Source organism: Martes martes (genome assembly GCF_963455335.1).
Source record: "Martes martes genome assembly, chromosome: 3".
NCBI lineage: Eukaryota > Metazoa > Chordata > Mammalia > Carnivora > Mustelidae > Martes > Martes martes.
The window spans coordinates 170,047,750-170,071,649 of NC_137890.1; the positions used below are offsets into that span (position 1 = coordinate 170,047,750).

The window sequence follows — 23,900 nt, forward strand, 5'->3', positions numbered from 1 at the left end:
TCAATCCTGGGACCCTGAGATCATGAGCTAAGCCGAAGGCAGAGGGTTAACCCACTGAGCCACCTAGGTGCCCCTAGATCATAGAGAATCTTCCAAGAGAATTGTTGGGGGCTCAGAAACTCAATGTCTGCAGTACTGACTGCCCTGATTTGTTTGCATACGACACAGAAATGTAAATTGCTGCTTTTCTGGGTAGTAATTTGGCAATATTTGTAAAATATGGGTATGGTTTGATCTTATAATTTTATTTCTAGGAATTTATCATGAGAAAATTATTAAGAATCTGTACAAAGTTATAGCTACAAAGTTGTTCCTGAGATTTAAAAAAAAAAAAAAAAACTCTCACACTTAGTTTTAAAGAAATGAATCTGTTTAATCTCTTGTAACTTGTCAAATCTTCAGAGAGAATGCCCGAGTCCACATCCTTTCTGACTAACAACTAATTAGCATGCATGTAGATCTTTGGATTGAAAGTTATATTTCATAGGTGATGATATTCAACCCCTGACATTGAGTAATTCAAGAGTATTGTTAAAAACGATGGAAGACATTTTTGTGATGAAAACCACAGAACAGGTAGAATTCCAACCCAAAGGGTCTTCACCCTAATATGGGTTAGGCTTTATATTCTTAATATCTCTAAGTCAAAATCTTGCAGACCTTTCCAGCTTTCAACTTTATCTAACTAGTAGTATAAAGCTTTACATTTGTGTGGTTGGCTGTTTAATGGGAACCTCTGATTTATACCCCATTGGTCAGAAGCACATGTAACAAGCTGGACGTGTGATTGGCATCTGAGACTACCTCACATTTCTTAAAGAAATATTCCCATGACAGCTCTGGTAGTGTCAGGGGAAAAACACAAAGATGATTTCAGAGTTCTTTTTTTTTAAGACTTTATTTATTTATTTATTTGACAGAGAAAGATACAGAGAGAGAGGGAACACAAGCAGGGGGAATGGGATAGGGAGAAGCACACTTCCCACTGAGTGGGGAGCCTGATGTGGGGCTGGATCCCAGGACCCTGGGATCATGACCTGAGCCAAAGTCAGACACTTAATGACGAGCCACCCAGGTGCTCCTGATTTCAGAGTTCTAACATAGAGTACTATTTAAGCAAAAGCAGAAAGTCTATGTAGGGTAATTGAAATAAATTTATATCTTTTTATTTTTTCATAGTTTTGTTTGTTTGTTTGTTTGTTTTTTAGATATTTGATATGGCACATAGTTCTTTATTTTCATTTCCAAACTTTTTGGGCTATTCATGACCTCTTTCTTTCTTTCTTTCTTTTTTTTTTAAAGATTTGATTTTTTTGACAGAGAGCAAGAGAGCACAATCAGGGGGAGCACAAGCAGAGGGAGATTTTTTTTTTAAAGATTTTATTATCTTTTATTTTTATTTTATTTATATTTATTTTTATATTTTGTTTTATATATTTATATAGATCTATAAAATATATTTATATTTACATTTATTTTATTATATTTATTATTATTATTTTATTATCTTTTATTTTTATTTTGTTTATATTTATTATTTTTTTTAAGGTTTTATTTTTTTGACAGAGAACAAGAGAGCACAAGCAGGGGGAGCACAAGCAGAGGGAGAAGCAGGCTCCCCGCTGAGCAGGGAGCCTGATGGGGAGCTTGTTCCTAGGACCATGGGATCATAACCTGAGCTGAAGGGAGATGCTTAACCGACTGAGCCACCCAGGCGCCCCCCTTTTATTCTTTCAGATGAGTTTTATATTCAGGTTTTTTCCCCAAAACTCCTGCTGGGGAATTTGACTGGAATTGTGTTCAACCTGTCAATAATTTGACAATATGTTGAAATATTATCTCTGCACCATGGCGCATCTTTCTATTAATGGATTCTTATTATATATTTTTTGGCAATTATTTTATATTTTTTTGGCATAGGTCTGTGGTTTTTGTCATGTAAATCTTTTTTAAGTAAGCTCCATGCTGGGCATGGAGCCCAACACAGGGCTTGAACTCATGACCCTGAGATCAACACCTGAACCAAAATCAAAAGTCAGATGCTTAACTGACTGGGCCACCCAGGAGCCCCTCTCATATTTTTTACTAAGGTTATACCTAGATATTTTGGATGACTCCTAAGGATTTTTCTTTTTTAAGATCTTTAAAAATATTTTATTTATTTATTTGAGAGCGACAGAAAGAGCACGAGCAAAGGGAGGGACAGAAGGAAAGGGAGAAGCAGACTCCCCGATGAGCGGGGTGCCTGATGCAGGGTTTGACCGCAGGATCCTGGGATTGTGACCTGAGCTGAAAGCAGATGCTTAACTGACTGAGCCACCTGGGCATTCCGACACCTGCTGTTTTGAATGTGCTTTTTTCCCAATTATTTTCAGCTGGATTATTGTGGGTTTATGGAAGAACTGCTTTTTCAAGTTCATCTTATAGCTTTATCTAGTAATTTGTAGTTTAACAGTTTTTGAGGTTAGTCTTTCAGGTCTTTTAGCTACACAATCATGTTGTCTAAAAATAAATAATGTATTTCATTGAGTGAAAGATACAGTCAAAGTATCTTTGGTGAAATGCACCATCATTTTATATACTACTAAGAAAGTTCAAACAGCGTTATTTGTATCCTAAGAAGTCACCAACTGTAAAACATATCCCAGTTTCAATAATTTCAAAATAATATGAAAGAATTGTTTTAGAGTCCAAAAATCACTATATTTTATGTCTTCTTTTCTGGGGGCTTTACCTCCTTTTTCTGTCATCTAGTATGAATTGGTAAGAACTCCACTGGAAAGCTTTAAGTAATGATGGGAAACCATTCTTATTTTTGTCTAAGCTCTTAATAGGAATGGATCTTTCCTTGTTCTCTGGCCTTTAAATTCTAAAAATTAGATTTCTATTGAAGTGAGTCTTGAGGGTACACATCTGACATTGTCTTGATTTGTATGAATAGAGTCGATGGCTAAATATCAAATGGGACTTCAAAAAAGGATAAAATACTTAAAGAATGAGGGACTCCTGGTGGCTTCGTCAGTTGAGGGTCTGACTCTTGATTTCAGCTCAGGTCATGATCTCTCATGAGATCGAGTCCTGTGTAGGGTTTTGCACTGGTTGTAGAACCTGCTTAAGATTCTCTCTTCTTCTCCCTCCACCTTACCCCCCCCAACCCCACTCCCACTCTCTCCCCCTAAAAGAAACACCAAAATTGAAAAGAAAATACTTAAAGAATTAGCAAAAGAAGGATAAGACTTGTATCTAAAAACGATAAAACATTGCTGACAGAAATGAATGATCAGAATAAATGGAAAAACATTCAATATTTATGAATTGGAAGATTTGATATGGTTAAGATGGTAGTTCTTCCTGAATTGGTATGCAGGTTCAACGCAGTCCCTATTATTTTTGCAGAAAATGACAAGCAGATCCTAAAATATATGTGGAAGTGCAAAGGACTCAGAGTAGCCAAAACAGTTTTGCAAACCAGGAAAGTTGGGGGACTTATACTTCTTGATTTCAAGATAATGTGGTACTGGCATAAGGACAGATGAATAGATATTTTGGACAAATTTGAAAGTCTAGAAATAAACCCTTATAGTTGTGATCAATCCCTTATATTTATGATTTTTGCCAAGGGGGCCAAGGCAATTCTATGGGGAAATGATCGTCTTTTCAGCAGATGGTCCTGGACAGTTGGATATCCACATGCAAGAAGACCCTTCCCTCATACCATAAGCAGAAGTTAACCAAAAGTACAAAATGGACCGTAGACCTAAATGCAAATAGTAAAATTGTGTAACTTTTGGAAACAAATAAAGGACAGAATCTTTATGACCTTGACTTAGGCAGAGTCCTGAGATACACCATCTAGAATACCATGTATAAAGTAAAAAATTTGGTAAACTTGACTTAATCAAACTTAAATATGTTGGCACTTCAAAAGACAACATTAAGAAAATGAAAAGATAAGTCAGACTGAGGGAAATTACATATCTGATAAAGGACTTGTATCCAGAACATAAAAAGAGCTCTTATAATTCAGTATTAAGGAAACAAACCAATTAAAAAATGAGCAAAATATTTGAATAGATATTTTACCAAAGAAAATAAATGAATGGCTAATAAGTACATCAGAAGATTGTCAGCACCATTAGTCATTCGGGACATCAGATCAAAACCTCGGTGAAATAACACTTCATACCCACTAAAATGGTATAATAAAAAAAAATTGGGCAATAATAGCACGGAGAAACTGGAACCCTCATGCATATCTGGTGGAAATGTGAAATAGTGGAGACACCGGAAAATAGTTTGGCAGTTACTTAAAAAGTTAAACATACAGTTACCATATGACCCAGCAGTTCCATTCCTAAGCATCTACCCAAGAGAAATAAAAACATACATCCACCCAACAGTTTGTATTCTTCATCACCCACCAGTGGAAACAATTCAAATGTTCATCCTCTGGTGAATAGACAAGTGAAATATGGCCTATTGACTGGAATACTATTCGGCAATAAAAATTAACTATTGATACACGTTACCCTGTGGATGAACCTTACAGATACTATTCTAAGTAAAAGAAGCCAGACACAAAAGACCACATACGGTGTGATTTCATTTATGTGAAATGTCCAGAAAAGACAAATTTATATAAATGGAAAGTAGATGAGGGTTTGCGTGGGGATGGCTTGGGCTGCAGATGGGCACAACGCAATGTTTTGGGGGGTGATGGAATGTTCTAAAACTGGATTGTGATACTGGTTGCATGACTATATATTTATTAAAAATCATTAAATTGTACACATAAAGTGGATGAGTTTCATGATGTATAAATTATATTCAGTCAGGCTTTTTAAAAAAAAGGAATTGTAAATTAAAAAAAAATTTGAGATTTTATTTATTTATTTGGCAGGGAAAGAGATCACAAGTGGGCAGAGAATCAGGCAGAGAGAGAGGGGGTAGTAAGTTCCCTGCTGAGCAGAGAGCCTGATGCAGGGCTGAGCCAAAGGAAGAGGCTTAACCCACTGAACCACCCAGGTACCCTGAAATTAAAAATTTTTAAATAGCAAGCAAGATGGTGGGACAGTGAGTGAGAAGAGAAGTCAGGACGCTATTTCATATGATTGTCATTGGCTGTTTCCTGCAGTTTACAACTCCTGGATGAAAGAGCATGGAGGATCTATTGTCAATATTATTGCCCTTATCAGAAACGGATTTCCAGGAATTGTGTAAGCATACTTAATATATATATACTTTTTTTTTCCTATGTCTTTGGGTTTTGTCCTCTGAATGGGGAGAGTGGGGTGGAGAAAATTTCTTAAGTCACAATCCTGAATTGTGCAATGAGTTTCAGTCTCAATACTTAACATTGCCCTTTATTTGGACTTCAAAAATGTACTTGCAAAACATTCCTACGCATATTAGACTTGCCAGATTTACCAAGAAAATAGAAACAGGAGGCCCCATTAAATTTTATATTATGTCTGTCCCAAATATTGCATGGGGCATATTTATGCTAAAATATTTTGTTGTTTATCTGAAATTCAGATTTAACTGGATGTCCTCTATTTTATCCAGTAACCCTAATCCAGATGTCACTACACTGGTCATCAATGTCTGAAGAGATTTTCTTTTTTGTTAACATGTGGAAATGTAACAAATTTAGATTAATTTAGATTTGAATACTGTAAATATGTATCTTCAATTTTAGACAGAACTGCTAAATTGTTATTCCATAATGGAGTTTGACATGTTTGACTCTTACTCTGATTTTGGTAAATTTTTATGTTGGAAATAGATTAAAAAAAAAAAAAAAGGTCAATCAGTGAACTAACTTAGCCTCCTGGCTCAGTAGAGTCTCAATAATCTAAAAGGGCATCCACATAGAACAAAGAGAAAAACAGTGTGCCAGGAAGTTACTTGAAAACCACACGTTTAGTAGTCAAAAAATCTGGTTTACAAAAAATTCATTTTGTATTTCTTTTGTATCTATTTCATTTTGATTTCTTTGGTATCGTTTATAAGTTCTGATTCCTTCCGTTTTTTTAATTAAAAATTTTTAAAGATTTTCCAACATAGAATATTTCCTTTTATGAAATAGACCTATCCTAGTGTTATAAAAACAAAGCATGCTAGTTTTTACATATGTATAAAACTGCATAAGGTACAAAGTTGAGTGCTCTGTACCTTCTCATTCCAGAGATAGCCTGTTAACCAAGTAAGACAGTGACCTGACTTCCTTTATTAGTAATATGTAATCTATAATGTGCAGGGTGATATTTTGGCACTGCATGAATATCCTGTTTGCCTTTGTGACTTTTGTAACCGTTGTTGATTCTTACCTGAATCACTTACTACATTAGGATTCGGAAGATGTTGATTTTTCTGATTTCATAATTGCTTCTGTATTTATTAGCTGATATTCTTCTGTAAAATGACTTTTCTTCAACAGCCATTCCTTCTTTCTCTCTGCATTTTTTATTATTATTATTATTAAATTTTTTGGTAGACCACTATTAGGGACTTACAGATTTCTTTTCAAATTCCTTTATTCAAATGCACGTACTATCTCAAACTTAGTAGAAATTTGTATTGTTTCTACATTTTGCATTACAAATAATTCTGCAGCGAATAACACTGTACATACTTGTTTCGTGTTTGTGGAGTTGTACCTTCAGGGTACATCTTAGAAGTTGGATTGCTGGGTGAAGGTGAAGGGTAAATGCATACTTTCAGGTATTTCAAGCCAACAAAATATGAGAGTACATGTTCCCCAGAGCCTGACCCAAAATGTGTGTTGTCAGCTTCTGGACAGCTCTCATGGTCAAGAAATGGTATTCTCTGTGGAGCATCTTTTGAGTTGTTGAAAGGCTATCTGATGGGGTGCCTGGGTGGCGCAGGGGGTTAAGCCTCTGCCTTCGGCTTGGGTCGTGATCTCAGGGTCCTGGGATCAAGCCCCATGTCGGGCTTTCTGCTCAGCTGGGAGCCTGCTTCCCCCCCAACCCGCCTGCCTTTCTGCCTATTTGTTACCTCTGTCTGTCAAATAAATAAATAAAATCTTAAAAAAAAAAAAAAAAGGCTATCTGGATATCTTGTGTATATGTTTGAGTCATATTGCTGTCTTGGCACATTTTCTTAATACTGTCTAAGGCTAGTCTATTTTCTGTTACATCTCTGCAGAGGAGTTTAGTCTGAGCTGCTGAGCTTTTTTTTAATTTTATTTTTTTAATTTTTTAATTTTTTAAAGATTTTATTTATTTATTTGATAGAGATTACAAGTAGTCAGAGAGGCAGGCAGAGAGAGGAGGAAGCAGGCTCCCCGCTGAGCAGAGAGCCTGATGTGGGGCTCGATCCCAGGACCCTGAGACCATGCATGACCAGAGCCAAAGGCAGAGGCTTTAACCCACTGAGCCACCCAGGCACACCTTAATTTTAATTAATAAATAATTATGAGGGCAAAAGCTAGGTCAAAAAAGCAACTCATGTCTCCCATGGACAGTTTGTAACTCAAATGCCCATCAGTGGGTGAATGACTAAACACACTGTGGTATATCTGTATAACAGACTACTAGTTGGAAATAAGAGGTAATGAACTATTAACTCATGCAACAACGTGGATGAATCTCAAAATAATTATTCCTTTTTTAAAAGTTATGTTGTCTTAATCACCATACAGTACATCATTAGTTTTTGATATAGTGTTCCATGTTTTCATAGAACATTTACTGTTTTTGTATAACACCCAGTGCTCATTGTAGTATGTGCCCTCCTTAATGCCCATCACTAGGTTAACCCATCCCCTGCTCCCCTCCCCTCTAAAACCCTCAGTTTGTTCCCTGGAGTCCATAGTCTCTCATGGTTTGCCTACTCCTCTGGATAATCCCCCCTTCATTTTTTTCCTTCCTTCTCCTGATATCGTCCATGCTATTCCTTATGTTCCACAAATAAGTGAAACCATATGGTAATTGTCTTCCTCTGTTTGACTTACTTTACTTAGCATAATCTCCAGTTCCATCCATGTCAATGCAAATGGTGGGTATTCATCTTTTCTGATGGCTGAGTAATATTCCATTGTATTTATGTATAAATAATCTTCTTTATCCATTCGTCTGTTGAAGGTCATCTTGGTTCCTTCTACAGTTTGGGTATTGTGACCATTGCTTCTGTGAACATTGGGGTCATGTGGCCCTTCTTTTCACTACATCTATATCTTTGGGGATAAATACCCAGTAGGGCAATTGCTGGGTCATAGGATGGCTCTGTTTTTAACTTTCTGAGGAACCTCCACACTGTTTTCCAAAGTGGCTGCACCAACTTGCATTCCCTTTCTCCAAAACCTCTCCAACATTTTTTATTTCTTGCCGTGTCAATTTTTGCCATTCTGACTGGTATAAGGTATATTTCAATGTGGTTTTGATTTGAATTTCCCTGATGGCTAATGATGTTGGGCATTTTTTTCATGTGTCTGCTAGCCATTCATTTGTCTTTGGAGAAGTGTCTGCTCATGTCTTCTGCCCATTTTTTTACTTGATTATTTGTTTTTTTGGGTGTTGAGTTTGAGAAGTTCTTTATAGATCTTGGATACCAGCCCTTTATCTGTAGTGTTATCTGAATATCTTCTCCCATTCCGTGGGTTGCCTCTTTGTTTTGTTGACTGTCTCCTTTGCTGTGCAGAAACTTTTGATCTTGATGAAGTCCCAAAAGTTCATTTTTGCTTTTGTTTCTCTTGCTTTTGGAGACCGGTCTTGAAAGAAGTAGCTGTGGCTGAGGTCGAAGAGGTTACTGCTTATGTTCTTCTCTAGGATTTTGATAGATTTCTGCCTCACATTGAGGTCTTTCACCCATTTAGAGTTTAACTTTGTGTATGCTGTAAGAGAATGGTCAAGTTTCATTCTTTTGTATATAGCTGTCCAATTTTCTCAGCACCATTTATTGAGGAGACTGTCTTTTTTCCGTTGGATATTTTCTCCTTCTTTATTGAAGATTATTTGACCATAGAGTTGCGGGTCCATATCTGGGCTCTCTGTTCTGTTCCATTGATCTATGTGTCTGTTTTTGTGTCCATACCATGCTGTCTGGGTGATCACAGCTTTGTAATATAGCTTGAAATCAGGCAACATGATGCCCCCAGCATTTTTTTTTTTTTTCTTTTTCAACATTTCCTTGGTGGTTCAGGGTCTTTTCTGGTTCCATACAAATTTTAGGATTGTTTGTTCCAGGACTTGGAAAAATGTGATGGGTGTTTTGACCAAGATGGCGTTGAAAGTATAGATTGCTCTGGGCAGCATAGACATTTTAACAATGTTTATTCTTCCGGTCCATGAGTATGGAATGTTTTTCCATCTTTTTGTGTCTTCAATTCCTTTCATGAGTGTTCCGTAGTTCCTCGAGTACAGATACTTCACCTCTTTGGTTAGGTTTATTCCAAGGTTATCTTATGGTTTTTGGTGCTATTGTAAATGGAATCAATCCCCTAATTCTCTTTCTTCTGTCTCATTGTTGGTGTGTAGAAATGCAACAGATTTCTGTGCATTGATTTTGTATTCTGCCACATTACTGAATTGCTGTATGAGTTCTAGTAATTTGGGAGTGGAGTCTTTGGGTTTTCCACATAAAGTATCATGTCATCTGCAAAGAGAGGGAATTTGATTTCTTCTTTGTCGATTTGAATACCTTTCATTTCTTTTGTTTTCTAAGTGCTGGGTTTTTTTTTTTTAAAGATTTGATTTAATTTGACAGACAGAGATCACAGGTAGGCAGAGAGGCAGGCAGAGAGAGAGGAAGGGAAGCAGGCTCGCTGCTGAGCAGAGAGCCTGATGTGGGACTCGATCCCAGGACCCTGGGATCATGACCTGAGCTGAAAGCAAAGGCTTTAACCCACTGAGCCACCCAGGCACCCTCTAATTGCTGTTGCTAGGACTTCTGGTACTATGTTTAACAACAGTGGCGAGAGTGGGCATCCTCGCCACGTTCCTGATCTTAAGGAGAAGGCTCTCAGCTTTTCTCCATCAAGAATGATTTTCGGGGGCGCCTGGGTGGCTCAGTGGGTTAAAGCCTCTGCCTTCAGCTCACGTCATGATCCCAGAGTCCTGGGATCGAGCCCCGCATCGGGCTCTCTGCTCCGTGGAGAGCCTGCTTTCTCCTCTCTCTCTGCCTGCCTCTCTGCCTACTTGTGATCTCTGTCTGTCAAATAAATAAATAAGATCTTTAAAAAAAAAAAAAAAAGAATGATTTTCGCTGTGGGCTTTTCATAGATGGTTTTTATGAAATTGAGGAATCTTCTGTCTCTACACTCTGAAGAGTCTTACTCAGGAAAGGATGCTGTATTTTGTCAAATACTTTTTCTACATCAATTGAGAGGACTATATGGTTCTTATCTCTTCTCTTATTAATGTGTTCTATCACACTGATTTGCGAACATTGAACCACCTTGCATCCCAGGAATAAATCCCACCTGGTATGATGGATAATCCTTTAAATGTACTGTTGGATCCTAATGGGTAGGATCTTATTGAGAATTTTGGCATCTATATTCATCAGGAATATTGTTCTGTAATTCTCCTTTTAATAGGGTCTTTGCCTGGTTTGGGGATCAAGGTAATGCTGGCCTGACAGAATGAGTTTGGAAGTTTTCCTTCTGTTTGTATTTTTTGAAAGAGCTTCAGGAGAATAGGTATTATTTCTTCTTTGAATGTTTGGTAGAATCCTCCAGGGACTCCATCAGGCCCTGGACTCTTGTTTTTTAGGAGGTTTTTGATCACTGCTTCAATATCATTACTGGTTATTGGGTCTATTCAGGTTGTCAGTTTCTCCCTATTATAGTCTTGGTAGTTTATAGGTTTCCAGGAAGACATCCATTTCTTCCAGGTTCCTTAATTTATTGGCGTATAGTCATTGATAATAATTTCTAATAATTGTTTCTGTTTCCTTGGTGTTAGTTGTGATCTCTCTCCTTTCAGTCATGGTTTTATTAATTTGGGTCCTTTCTCTTTTCTTTTGGATAAGTCTGGCCAGTGGTTTATCAGTCTTATTAATTCTTTCAAGGAACCAGCTTCTAGGTTCGTTGATCTGCTCTACTCTGTTTCTGGTTTCTAATTCATTGATGTTTGCTCTAATCTTAATTATTTCTCTTCTCGTGCATGGCTTAGACTTTATTTGTTGTTCTTTTTCCAGTTCCTTAAGGTGTAAAGTTAATTTGTGTATATGGGACTTTTCTATTTTTTTGAGTGAGGCTTGGATGGCTATGTATTCCCCCCCTTAGGATCACCTTTGCGGTATCCCATAGGTTTTGTACCAATGTGTTTTCATTCTCATTGGTTTCCACAAATTGTTTATATTCTTCTTTGATTTCCTGGTTGATCTAAACATTCTTAAGCAGGATGATCTTTAGCTTCCAAGTGTTTAAATTTCTTCCAAACTTTTTCTTATGATTGAGTTCCAGTTTCAAAGCATTATGGTCTGAGAAAATGCAGGGAATAATCTCAATCTTTGGTATTGGTTGATACCTGATTTGTGTCCCAGTATGTGGTTTATTCTGGAGGAAGTTCCATGTGTGTTTGAGAGGAATAAGTATTCTGATATTTTAAGGTGAAGTGTCCTGTAGTATATCTATGAGGTCCATCTGGTCCAGTGTGACATTCAAAGCTCTTGTTTCTTTGTTGATTTTCTGCTTAGATGATCTGTTGCCGAGAGTGGAGTGTTGAGGTCTCTTATGTAGTGGCTGCTCCCTGTTGGGGGCATAAATATTTACAATTGTTAGATCCTCTTATTGGACAGACCCTTTAAGAATGATAGAGTGTCCCTCTGTATCTCTAACTACAGTCTTTAGCTTAAAATCTAATTTTTCTGGTAGGAGAATTGCTACCCCAGCTTTCTTTTGAGGTCTGTTGGTATGAAAAATGGTTCTCTATCCTTTCACCTTCAGTCTGGATGTATCTTTAGGTTCAAAATGAGTCTCTTGTAGACAGCATAGGTATGGGTCATGTCTTTTTATCCAGTCTGCAACCTGTGCCATTTCATGGGAACGTACAGGCCATTCATGTTAAGAGTGATTATTGAAAGATACGGTTTTATTGTTATGTTGCCTGTGAAGCTTTTTCTCTAGATTGCCTCTGTAAATTCCTGTTCTATATCACTGTTGGGGTTTTTCTTCTTTTATAGAACCCCCCTTAATATTTCTTATAGGGCTGGCTTTGTGGTCATATATTCTTTCAGTTTCTGACATTCTTGGAAGCTCTTTGTCTCTCCATCCATTCTGAATGACAGCCTTGCTGGATAAAGTATCTTTGCATGCATGTTATTCTCATTTAGTACCCTGAATATGTCTTGCCTTTTTGGCTTGCCAGGTCTCTGTGGACAGGTCTGACGTTATTCTGGTGTTCCTCTCTCTGTACATAAGAAATCTTTTCCCCCCTTGCCACTTTCAAGATTGTTTCCTTGGATCTAGGATTTGCAAATTGTACTATTGTATGCTAGGGCGTTGGTCTGTTCTCATTGATCTTGGGTCCTCTCTGCCTCTTGGACTTGAATGCTTATTTCCTTCCCCAGATTAGGGAAGTTCTCAAATGCGATTTGCTCAAATATACCTTCTAGATCTCTCTCACTCTCGCTCTCGCTCTCCACCCCCTCAGGGATCCCAATAATTCTGCTATTGGAATGTTTCATTGAGTCACTAATCTCTCTCAGTTTGATTCCTTGGGCTTTAAGTTGTTTTTCCCATTCTGCCTCAGTTTCCTTCTTTTCTATCATCTTATCCTCTAGTTCACTAATTCATTCTTCTCGTTTACCCTGGCAGTCAGACTATCCAGTTTAGACTGCATTTTATTCATAGCATTTTTAAGTTTGGCCTGATTAAATTTCATTTTTGCCCTTAGAGATTCGATATTGTTGTTAATATTTTTCTCAAGTCTAGATTTCGCCTTGTAATTGTTACTCTGAAGTCTATTTCTGACATCTTGGTTATATCCATATCTATTAGTTCTGTGGCAGAGGCCATATTCTCTGATTCATTCCTTTGTTGGGGGTTCCTTCTCTTAGTCATTCTGTTGAGGGGTGGTTGAGGGAATGTACAGAGTACAAATTATTGACCACAACCCAAGCAAGATGCACCTGCTTTATAGGGAACTTAGGGTTTTCTGCCTCTTGTTCTTCCAGCCTGTCTTCTGGGGGAGGGGCCTGCCACACTGTTACTGAGGCAACCCTGTTTGGGCAGAGTTGCCCTGCCCCCTGTGGGGGGAGGGAGATGGGCTCAGTGAAAGCTGGTTGGGGGAGGGGGGAGACTTTGGTTCTCTGGTGGCTTTACGCATCTCTTCTGAGAGTCAGAACAGAAGTGACCATATCTAAACCTTTGTCCCAGAACAATGAGATTGCAGTCTGCTCTCCACTGAGCTCTCCAGGCCACTCTGTCTCGGTTTCTGTCTGTGCTGCTAAAAACTGCAGCGTCCTGCATTGCAGGCTGCACAGCAGCACTCCCAGCCCTCGCTCCCAGGGCCGGACTCTGCCCCTTTGTGCTTCCAAAACCACAAGCTGCGCCCCAGTTCACACATGTACCCCGTAGCTCCAGGTTTCAGTCTGGTAGGCTGCCCTAAAGCCCTTTCCCCGTGGCTACCAGTGTGTGAGTCTGTGCCTGGTCCCCAGTGTGGGAGGCTCTTGCCTTCCTGGTACAAGATTATGGAGGTTTCCTCCCCCATCCATTTATCTTCTGATATCTGCCTGCAGAATCACGGCTTCCCACTTCATACCTCGAGACCATCCACTGCAGATATGCTGTTTGTAGAGATCCAGATATATCTTCTTACATCTGAGGCTGATTTCTTGGGTGTTCAGAATGATCTGGTAGATAGCCAGCTCAATTCAGGGGACCGGTTGAAATAGGGTCCCCTACTCTGCCATCTTTTCTCCTCCCTCAAAAGAATTATTCTGAGTGAAAGAGGCCTGATGAAAAAGAGCATATACTGTATGGTATTATATGTTTAAGTTGTAGAAGCATTGAAAAAATTGGTTGGTGCTATATTCACGGAGAGTCATTCATCCTTCTGCTTCCTATTTATAAATTAGAGGAAGACAGTGAGGCATTGTGACAACCTTCAAGACAGTTTATCACTCACAATCTGTTCCAGTACAGATTGTAAGAGAGTTTAAATCATATCTGATACAGAAACGAGGCCTTCATACTTCAGAAAATTGGTCATTGAAAGAACAGCTGTGAGACCTGTCATGGAAACGGTAACATATAATCTCAGTCAACTCATAGTTCAAATAAATGTCTGTCCCTCCGGGGTTTTCCTTTAGAAGAAGAGTGACTAGGGCAGCACTTAATGGGACATAGTCATCACTCCGAAGCTGAATTGTCCAGTATCTGTTCTATTCCCATGGGAACCACTTTCTCTTCCTGGAAAGGGAATCTTCACAAACCCCCATGGCCCATTCAGGCATCTCATCTACCTGGACCTCCCAGGAATGCCCACCAGAATCAAGTCTTTCAGAACACAGGACTGGATAAACTATAAGTCTCTCTGGATTTGAATGAACTCTTTGCTTTTTTCTTCACAGTTGTCAAAGTTTTTTCTGGTTATTGGTCTTTGTTGTTCTTTTTTATCCTCAGAGACAAGCAGATTAGGATGTGCTGTTTTGGGATCCAGAGTAACTTCTTTCAGTCCTTGTATCACTTTTAGGAGATCTGAATACCATGGAGGAAGACTGCATCCTTCTCTCCTTAACTGGAAAGGATGGAGAGCATGGGCCTCAGGCTCCCCTGTTGCAGATGCCCTTGACATCCATCAGCAGTTTCACTTCTGACATCACACTCTTTTCTGTCACCTTCTCTGGTAGATCATTGAGTATGAAAATTTAATCTCAACATGTTGTTATGTTTGCGTTAAGTTTCTGAGTGTCCTTCTCTTCATCTGCGAAGCTTGAGAAAACCGTGTAGGGGAGGAAAAAGAATTTTCCCTCTACCCTCCTGAGTTCTTAGTAGAGACCCCTGCAATTAAAGACAACTTAACAAGACAAAAACAACTTTCTTCATATATATACATCATGTGTACATGGGAGATACCCAGGGAGAAATGAGTAGCTTCCAAGAGTGGCTTAGAGCTCAGACTGAACCACTGTCTTAGTAAAGACAGGGGAGGAAAGATGGGAGCCTCGTAGAGGAGAGTAAATGATTTTCAGGAAAGATGCATGGGCCCCTTGGAAAAATAGGTGGGAGGTATGGTAGCTTGTGACAGAGTGTGTCTGGGTGTGATGTCAACTTGTAGTCTTTATACAACTGTGACCACAGGCAGTCTTCCCTGGGTGATGAAACCCCTGGGGACGGGACTTATGGTATTTGAGTTCCTTTTGGTGGAACCCAGTCTACATTTAGGCAGATAAGGGGAGTTCAGAGAAAGCTTCTCCCTGCATTTGCTATTTTTCAAGTGCCTACAGCTCAAAATATTATATCAAAGCTGTGTATTTTGGGTGGCATGTCCTGAGCTCCTACTGTCCTATTTTGGAGTGGCATATTCTGCTGCCCTGCATCTGCCTCTTGCTCATGTATAACAAACTGGTTCAGATGCTGAAATTCAGTAACTTCTGTCTCTGGTTTTCCACCTCTGTCTCTCAGTTCTAGTGGCTTTCTCTCTTGGGTGGTTACACCAGCTTCTGAACGTCTGCCACTTGCTTCTTCTTCAGGGGGTCAACATAACTGCTGAGGCTTTTCCTATGATGCGAGGCAGGACCTCATGTGGTGGCCCTGGTGATCAGGGCACTGAGTGCAAGGGGGCAAACACCTCTAGGTCCCCCTCACAGAAAAGGGCCAGGGCTTGATTGCATTTCTATGTAAGCATGTTTATTCCTGCCCCTGCCTCTTACTTCTGGTGTTGTGGAGAAGCCTGGAAATTTCTATTATCCTTCCAGCTGAGTGTTGTCTTTGGGCCGCTCTTAGCATTGGGGACGGTAGGCAGGGCAAGGGAACATGTCCTATAGATAGACCCAGGACTGCTGGATGCAGTAGCAACAGAAGTTGTGGCCATACCTGATGGTGATGGGATCGCTTGGGTAATTCTGACAAAGTGGTTGTCTTCTGCCTGGAGTCCCACTAAGGTTACTGTGGCCAACGCTGGGACAGAGATGGGTTTTCTCCAGAGAGGTTGGGCTCTGTAGGTCCTCTCTAGTGAGAAGTGGATATGCCCCCAGATCTGACATACTTGGTGCCAAGGACCTTATAATTAGAAATTCTAAGCCACAGTGTGTGTACCTTGTGCATAAGACCCCATATCAATGCAGACCTAACTATTTTGAACTTTCTATCTGAAAGTATATTAAAATTTACTTAAATTTGGGTGTGTCTAGAAATTCTATTGATACTATTTTTAGCCCATATATGAATTTCTTATGCCTTGTCATCTAAAATTAATTTAAAAGATAACCACACTTATAACCCCCAAAATAACCAATCTGTTAATTTTTCTACATAATAAAAGATCTTCAAAATATTGCTCTTATGGTCATGGTGTTTTGAGGGATCTTGTGTGGGCTGGTCACACACAATTAACTATCAGATACTTGTGTTTTTGGCTTTAACGTTAAAGGACCCACTTCTTTCCCACTGTTCAGACGAAGACTCCAAAAACCAGACTCAACAAGAACGTATCTGTGGGGATCTGACAGGCCACTGACATACCTGTCACTTGAGTTAACGAGAGAAACATTCAGTGGAAGCTGATTGGAATTGTTATGCTTTGTCTTTTAAAGGCATTCTGGAGCCGCTCGAGCAGGGGTTTACAACCTCACCAAGTCCTTGGCTGTGGAATGGGCTAACAGTGGAGTAAGGATCAACTGTGTTGCCCCTGTAAGTAAACGTTCCATATGAACGCTGTTGACCTCCATTGTCAATGGAGGTATTTGTTCATATGCATGCATACTAGGAATCACAGGCTTTTAAAAATAGGTAAAATTGGAGAGACTTATGCTTCGATTTACGACTAGACTGTCAAGCAGGTGAAAGGAAGCCAATGATTCTCAGTCTTGACAGTATCCTTGAATTATCTAGAAAATGTTTAAAAAGTATTGAAAGGTAAGCTTGATTCCCTACTATGGAGTCGAGGTGTTGGTGTTTTTAAAAGCCACCTAGGAAATTCAAATGCACAATGAAGATTGAGAACCTCTGCTTTAGAGAACGAATATTTGCCAGATTATGTTGTTATTTCGTGGTGTATCATTAATGCTTCTTTAGGAGAGAGAGAAAAAACTAAGGTCTAATTCAAGTTAAAGATTGATTAGAAGTGAAGAGAAAATGTCTTGGGAACATACTTGAAAACTAGTAAAAGCCAAATCAAAGAATTCCCAAACAATTGAAATTTTATTTATTTATATTGGATTCAAATATTTTATCTGTGGTTTTACCATAATGAAAACCCATGAAACCATTGTATTTTCCATGTCTCACATAACCATAGCCCAGGCTTCTGTTACAAATCAGAGAAGCCTGGTGGAAAACAGAATAGACTCCTCTATCCCCCTTCTCCCACTTAAGTGCCTCTCTGATCTGTTCGTTGAATTATGTTTTTAGAGAACACATCTTTTCAGGAAAAATACAGGGCTTAGCTAGCTGGTTATTCAGGGAGAAGAGTTCACAAAATGAACATTCATAGAATCCACTTGTAATCGTGGTTAACTGTACTTCCTTGATGATATTGAGAAAAATTAATATTAGAAATGTTGACTTTTCTATTAAGCCACTTTTTTGGTGTTGGTTGATGACTGCCTGGATGTCTTTGTGATTTTAAAATTTAGTTTTATGTACTTCATTTTGTTCTTTTTTTATTCTTAAACATAGGGAGTCATTTATTCCCCGACTGCTTTTGAAAACTATGGTCCATCGGCAAAAAACTTATTTGGAGGGTTCTTTAAGAGAATCCCAGCTAAGCGAATTGGAGTTCCTGAGGAGGTAATGTATATTTCTAACATTGATTCCAATTGCTTTCTTTTATACTTTGTAATATTGCGACATTTGGTGTCCTTTTTACACAATCTGATAGGTGATAGAGGCTGACAGAGATGAGTGGTCCCATTGCCACCAACCCATTTCCTCTACACTTTCTGGCTCTGCGCCTTACACACTCACAGCTCTCTTTATCCAGAACTGAATGCAGTGTGAATGAAGAACAGCTTGGTTTTATTTCATTGCACTTTTCAGCTATGTTATTTTATCACATGGCCTTTGTTGGTACACAGGACCCTAAGCCAAATCAGGTGAAGTTCCATACTTGGTTTCTGAAAGGCAACCAGATTTCAGTATGTAGAAATGAGTAGCTTTCTTAAAGGCCAGCAATATCAGTCTTAAAATACAATGGAAAAAAGGATATTGTTGCTATAATAATAATAAAAATGGAACTACGTGGTATAAACTTAGCTCTAAACAATAAGAAATTTATTCCTGAAGAACAAAAAAAAGAATAAATAGAAACATGTCATAATCCTCAATGGAGAAAATCAATTTTATTAAAATCATGTTTCCCTTTGTTTAATGAGAGAGGGTAGCTACACTTCTGCTGAGCGTAGCATAACATAGAGTTGTGAGATACTATGCTGTATGCTTGAAGCTAATGTAATGTCAAGTGTCAACTGTACTTTAATAAAAAAAATAATAAATAATAAAAATTAATATCAAGTTTCCCTAAACTAATGCATATATTTAATATAGTTTTAGAATTAAACACACTGATTCTAAAGTTTGTCTAGAGAAATATTAATGCAAAAGCAGCTAAAAAATGTTTTGAAAAAGAATAATGGGGGGGATTTGACCTTCCCAATATCAAAACATATTATAAATGTCACACTTATTTAGGGTATCTGGTGCTGACACTGGAACAGAATAAATTTAGTGGAACAGAATGTACTCCTCTTTCAGTACCATGTATATATAAGGAGTTTAATAGGATAAAAGTAGCATTTCAAATCTGCAAGGAAAGGATTGACCATTTAGCATAAGTCTTATGGCAATTGGCTGTTTAATTAGAAAGAAACTAGACCTCTTATCTCATATCACATACAAAATAATTTCCAAATATATTGAAGTGCTGGGGCGCCTGGGTGGCTCAGTGGGTTAAAGCCTCTGCCTTCGGCTCAGGTCATGATCCCAGGGTCCTGGGATCGAGCCCCGCATCGATCCCAGGAGAGCAGAGAGATCCCAGCAGAGAGCCTGCTTCCTCCTCTCTCTCTGCTAGCCTCTCTGCCTACTTGTGATCTCAGTCTGTCAAATAAATAAATAAAATCTTTAAAAAAAAATATTGAAGTGCTAAATGTAAAAGCAAATCCATTAAACTCTTCAAAGAAACAGTTTTCTAATTTCTAAACTAGCTTTCATTGGCATTTTGATGTCTTTCTTTCCAGAAATTTACTAGGCATACCCCAAAAGACCCATAGTTACCAACCTTTTTACAGATTGGGATTCTGCTGTATGTGTTTTTCTGCAACTTGCTGTGGCTATACCATGATATGTTTAATTAGATTCTACTGTTGCATGTTTAGATTCCATTTATGTTTCTGATATTGTGGTAATTCTGTAGTGAACATCCCTGAACACAGACATGCACTCTTGTGTCAGGTGTAACTTTCTAGAATTCTTGAAGTAAAATAGTTTTGCGTATTAAGTTTTTGGAAGATACTGTGAAATCAGACATTTGATGGGCCATTTTAAGCGAGATGTTTGGATTTCTATTCTGAAAACTAAGAGGGGTTTTAAAAGATTTTAATCAAGGAGGTGATATGATTAAATTTTTATTTTGGACAGAACACTCCCTTTGTTTATGTGAACCTTATTACCTCTATTTACTGTACAGAAATCAAAATTGAGAAGTTTAAGGAATATTTATCAGTTCAGTTAAAATAATAGTAATAAAGACATTACATGTCAACATAATATTTTTAGTGAAAAGTTGCTATACTTTAAAAAGCAAAAGAAAACCATTTTTTGCATTTGCTTTACACTTTTCTAACTCTCATTCATGTATGGATTAACAAAATACAGCTGGATGCTCACATCTGTGTCTGCATTCCATATGTTGCTATATATTGTTTTGTTTAAAGCATATGAAGAAATCCAGTTTCATGTACATGTACAGTTGGAAAAGGGAGGAGCATTTTAATGATCTTTTTAGATAATTGTGGATATTCTTCTTTGATATTTGACAAGTGGCTGTTTCTTAAGGATGGGTTGCAATGTGTATTGACCTCAAACCATGTCAGTGAATATTTTGTACCCTGTTACATGAAAACCCACTAGTGTTTCTTGCACTTTGATTAGATCTTTCACCCAAACATGATTTTGTGACATAAGTTATTGTTCTTTTGGGAAAAACTGGTCCACTGAGTTATGGAGATCTTCTGGATGTTGACACATAATCCATTATACAATATCAAAAGCCACATTTGTGAGGAGTCCAAGATGGTGAGAAGTAGGAGCCCTTCTCATTCTGAACACCTGCAAACTCAAGTAGAGATCTAAGAAAAGACTTGCTAGATTCTACAAATAGAACAGTGAACACTTTCTGCAGGAATGACAAGACAGAAAAACTCACCTCAAAAAAGAGAATAAGAGGCAGTACTGACCACCAGGAACCTAATCAGTATGGATATAATAAGTAAGATGTCAGAGCTAGAGTTCAAAATAATGATTATACTAATTGGCCTTGAAAAAAGCATAGAAGACACTAGAGAATCCTTTTCTGGAGGAAAAAGGGGACTGAAATCTAATAAGTCAAAAATTAAAAAGGCTATTTTAATGAGATGCAATAAAAAATGGAGGCTAAATTTTTTAGGTAGGATAAATGAGGCAGAAGAGAGAATTAGTGATACAGAAGACAAAATGATAGGGAATAAACAAGCTGCGAAAAAGAGGGATAAACAACTACTGGATCACGTGGGGGAGAATTTGAGAGATAAGTGATACCATACAGCAAAACAATATTAGAATAGTTGGGATCTCAGAAGAGGAAAGAGAGGAGGGTGTAGAAGGTATATTGGAGCAAATTATAGCTGAGAACTTCCCTAATCTGGGGAAGGATACACACATTCCAGTCTAGTAGACACAGGGAAGCCCCCTCAGAATCAATAGAAATAGATCAATACCTCAGTATATAACAGTGAATCTTGCACATCTCAGAGACAGAAAATGTCCTGAAGCAGCCCTGGACAAGAGGTCCATAACCTATAAGGGTAGAAACATTAGATGAGCAGCAGACCTATCCACAGAGACCTGGCAGGCCAGAAAGAATTGGAATGATACATTGAGGGTGCTAAATGGGAAGAATATGCAGTCAAGAATATTTTATCCAACAAGGATGTCATTCAAAATAGAAGGAAAGATAAAGAGCTTCCAGGACAAACAGAAACTAAAAGAATTTGTGATCACCAAACCAGCCCTGCAAGAAATATTAAAGGCAATCCTTTAAACATCAAGAGAGCTTAAAGGTGACATGGACCAGAAAGGAACAGAGTCAATATACAGAAACAGTGACTTTATAGGTAATACAATGGCACTAAATTGATATCTTTCCATGGTTACTCTGAATGTAAATGAGCTAAATGCCCCAATCAAAAGACACAGGGTATCAGTTTGGATAAAAATCGAGACCTGTCGATATGTTACCAGCAAGAGAGTCATTATAGACCCAAAGACATCTCCAGATTTAGAGTGAGGAGTGGAAAGTCATTCATTATACCAATGGACATCAAAGGAAAGCTGGGGTGGCAATCCTTATATCAGACAAAGTAGATTTTAAACTGAAGAATGTAATAAAAGATGAGGAAGGATGCTATATTATAATTAAAGGGTCTGTCCAACAAGAAGATCTAACAATTGTAAACATTTATGCCCCTACATGGGAGGAGCCAATTATATAAGCCAATTAATAACAAAATAAAAAAAATCAATAGTAATAGTAGGGGATATTAATGCCCCCCTCACTGTAACGGATGGATGATCCAGGCAGAAGATAAACAAGGAAACAAGGCTATCAAAGACACACTAAACCAGATGGACCTCACAGATCTATTCAAAACATTCCATCTTAAAGCAACAGAATATATATTCTTCCCAAGTGCTCATGGAACATTCCCCAGAATAGATCACATATTGGATCACAAATCAGGATTCAACCAGTACCAAAAGATAGGGGTCATTCCATGCATATTTTCAGACCCAATGCTTTGAAACTGGAACTTAATCACAAGTGGAAATTTGAAAAGAACTCAAATACATGGAGGCTAAAGAGCATCCTACCAAAGAATGAATGGGTCAACCAGGAAATTGAAGAAGACTTTAAAAAATCATGGAAACAAATGAAAATGAAAACACAAGTGTTCAAAATCTTTGGGATGCAGCAAAGGTAGTTTTAAGAGGGAAGTATATAGCACTACAGGCCTTTCTCAAGAAACAAGAAAGGTCTCAAGTATACAACCTAACCTTACACCTAAATTACCTGGAGAAAGACCAAAAAAATAAAGCCTAGGCCCAGCAGAAGAGAAGTAATACAGATTATAACAGAAATCAATGAAATAAAATTCAAAGGAACAGTAGAACAGATCAATGAAACTAGGATTTGTTCTTTGAAAGAATTAATAAGATTGATAAAACCCTGGCCAGACTTATCAAAAAGAAAAGAGAAATGACCCAAATAAATAAAATGATGAATGAAAGAGGAGAGATCACAACCAATACCAAGGAAACACAAACAATTATAAGAATATATTATGAGCAACTATATGCCAACAAATTAAACAATCTGGGAGAAATGGATGCATTCCTAGAGACATATAAACTACCAAAACTGAACCAGGAAGAAATAAAAAACCTGAACAGACCCATAACCAGCAAGGAAATTGAAGCAGTAATCAAAAATCTCTCAACAGGGGCGCCTGGGTGGCTCAGTGGGTTAAAGCCTCTGCCTTCGGCTCAGGTCATGATCCCAGAGTTCTGGGATCGAGCCCCACATCGGGCTCTCTGCTTAGCAGGGAGCCTGCTTCCTCCGCTCTCTCTGCCTGCCTCTCTGCCTACTTGCGATCTCTATCTGTCAAATAAATAAATAAAATCTTTAAAAAAAAAAATCTCAACAAACAAGAGCCAGGGCCAGATGGCTTCTCAGCGAAATTCTACCAAACATTTAAAAAGAATTAATGCATATTCTTTTGAAGCTGTTTCAGAAACGTGAGGTGGAAGGAACACTTCCAAACTCTTTCTTTGAGGCCAGCATTACCTTGATCCCAAAGCCAGACAAAGCCCTACCAAAAAGGAGACCTACTGACCAATATCCCTGATGAACATGGATGCAAAAATTCTCACCAGAAGACTAGCCAATAGGATCCAACAGTACATTAAAAGGATTGGTCACCTTGACCAAGTGGGATTTATTCCTGGGCTACAAGGTTGGTTCAACACCCGCAAATCAATGTGATACCCTTCATAAATAAAAGAAAGGACTAGAACCATATGATCCTGTCAATAGTTGCAGAAAAGGCATTTGACGAAGTACATCATCCTTTCTTGATCAAAACTCTTTACAGTGTAGGGATAGAGGGTACATACCTCAATATCATAAAAGCCATAAATGAAAAGCCCACAGCAAATATCATTCTCAGTGGGGAAAAACTGAGAGCTTTTCCCCTAAGGTCAGGAACAGGACATGGATGTCCACGCCCACCACTGCTGTTCCATATAGTACAAAAAGTCCTAGCCTCAGCAATCAGACAACAAAAAATAAAAGGCATCAGAATTGGCAAAGAAGAAGACAAACTCTCACTCTTTGCAGATAACATGATATTCTATGTGGAAAACCCCAAAGACTCCACTCCAAAACTGCTAGAACTCATACAGGAATTCAGTAAAGTGGTAGGATATAAAAGCAAAGCACAGGAATCAGTTGCGTTTCTGT

General features: G+C 38.3%; 1 protein-coding gene across 1 annotated transcript in view; it reads left to right on the top strand.

Annotated features, from left to right (window-relative positions):
• The window catches only part of LOC308340495 (peroxisomal trans-2-enoyl-CoA reductase-like), a 39,510-nt gene that overhangs the window by 2,883 nt on the left and 12,727 nt on the right, over positions 1-23,900 (top strand). The window contains exons 4-6 of the mRNA XM_080799701.1: positions 5,135-5,216; positions 16,723-16,819; positions 17,807-17,917. Coding sequence (XP_080655827.1) covers positions 5,135-5,216; positions 16,723-16,819; positions 17,807-17,917 — 290 coding nt within the window. The remainder of the gene's footprint in view (positions 1-5,134; positions 5,217-16,722; positions 16,820-17,806; positions 17,918-23,900) is intronic.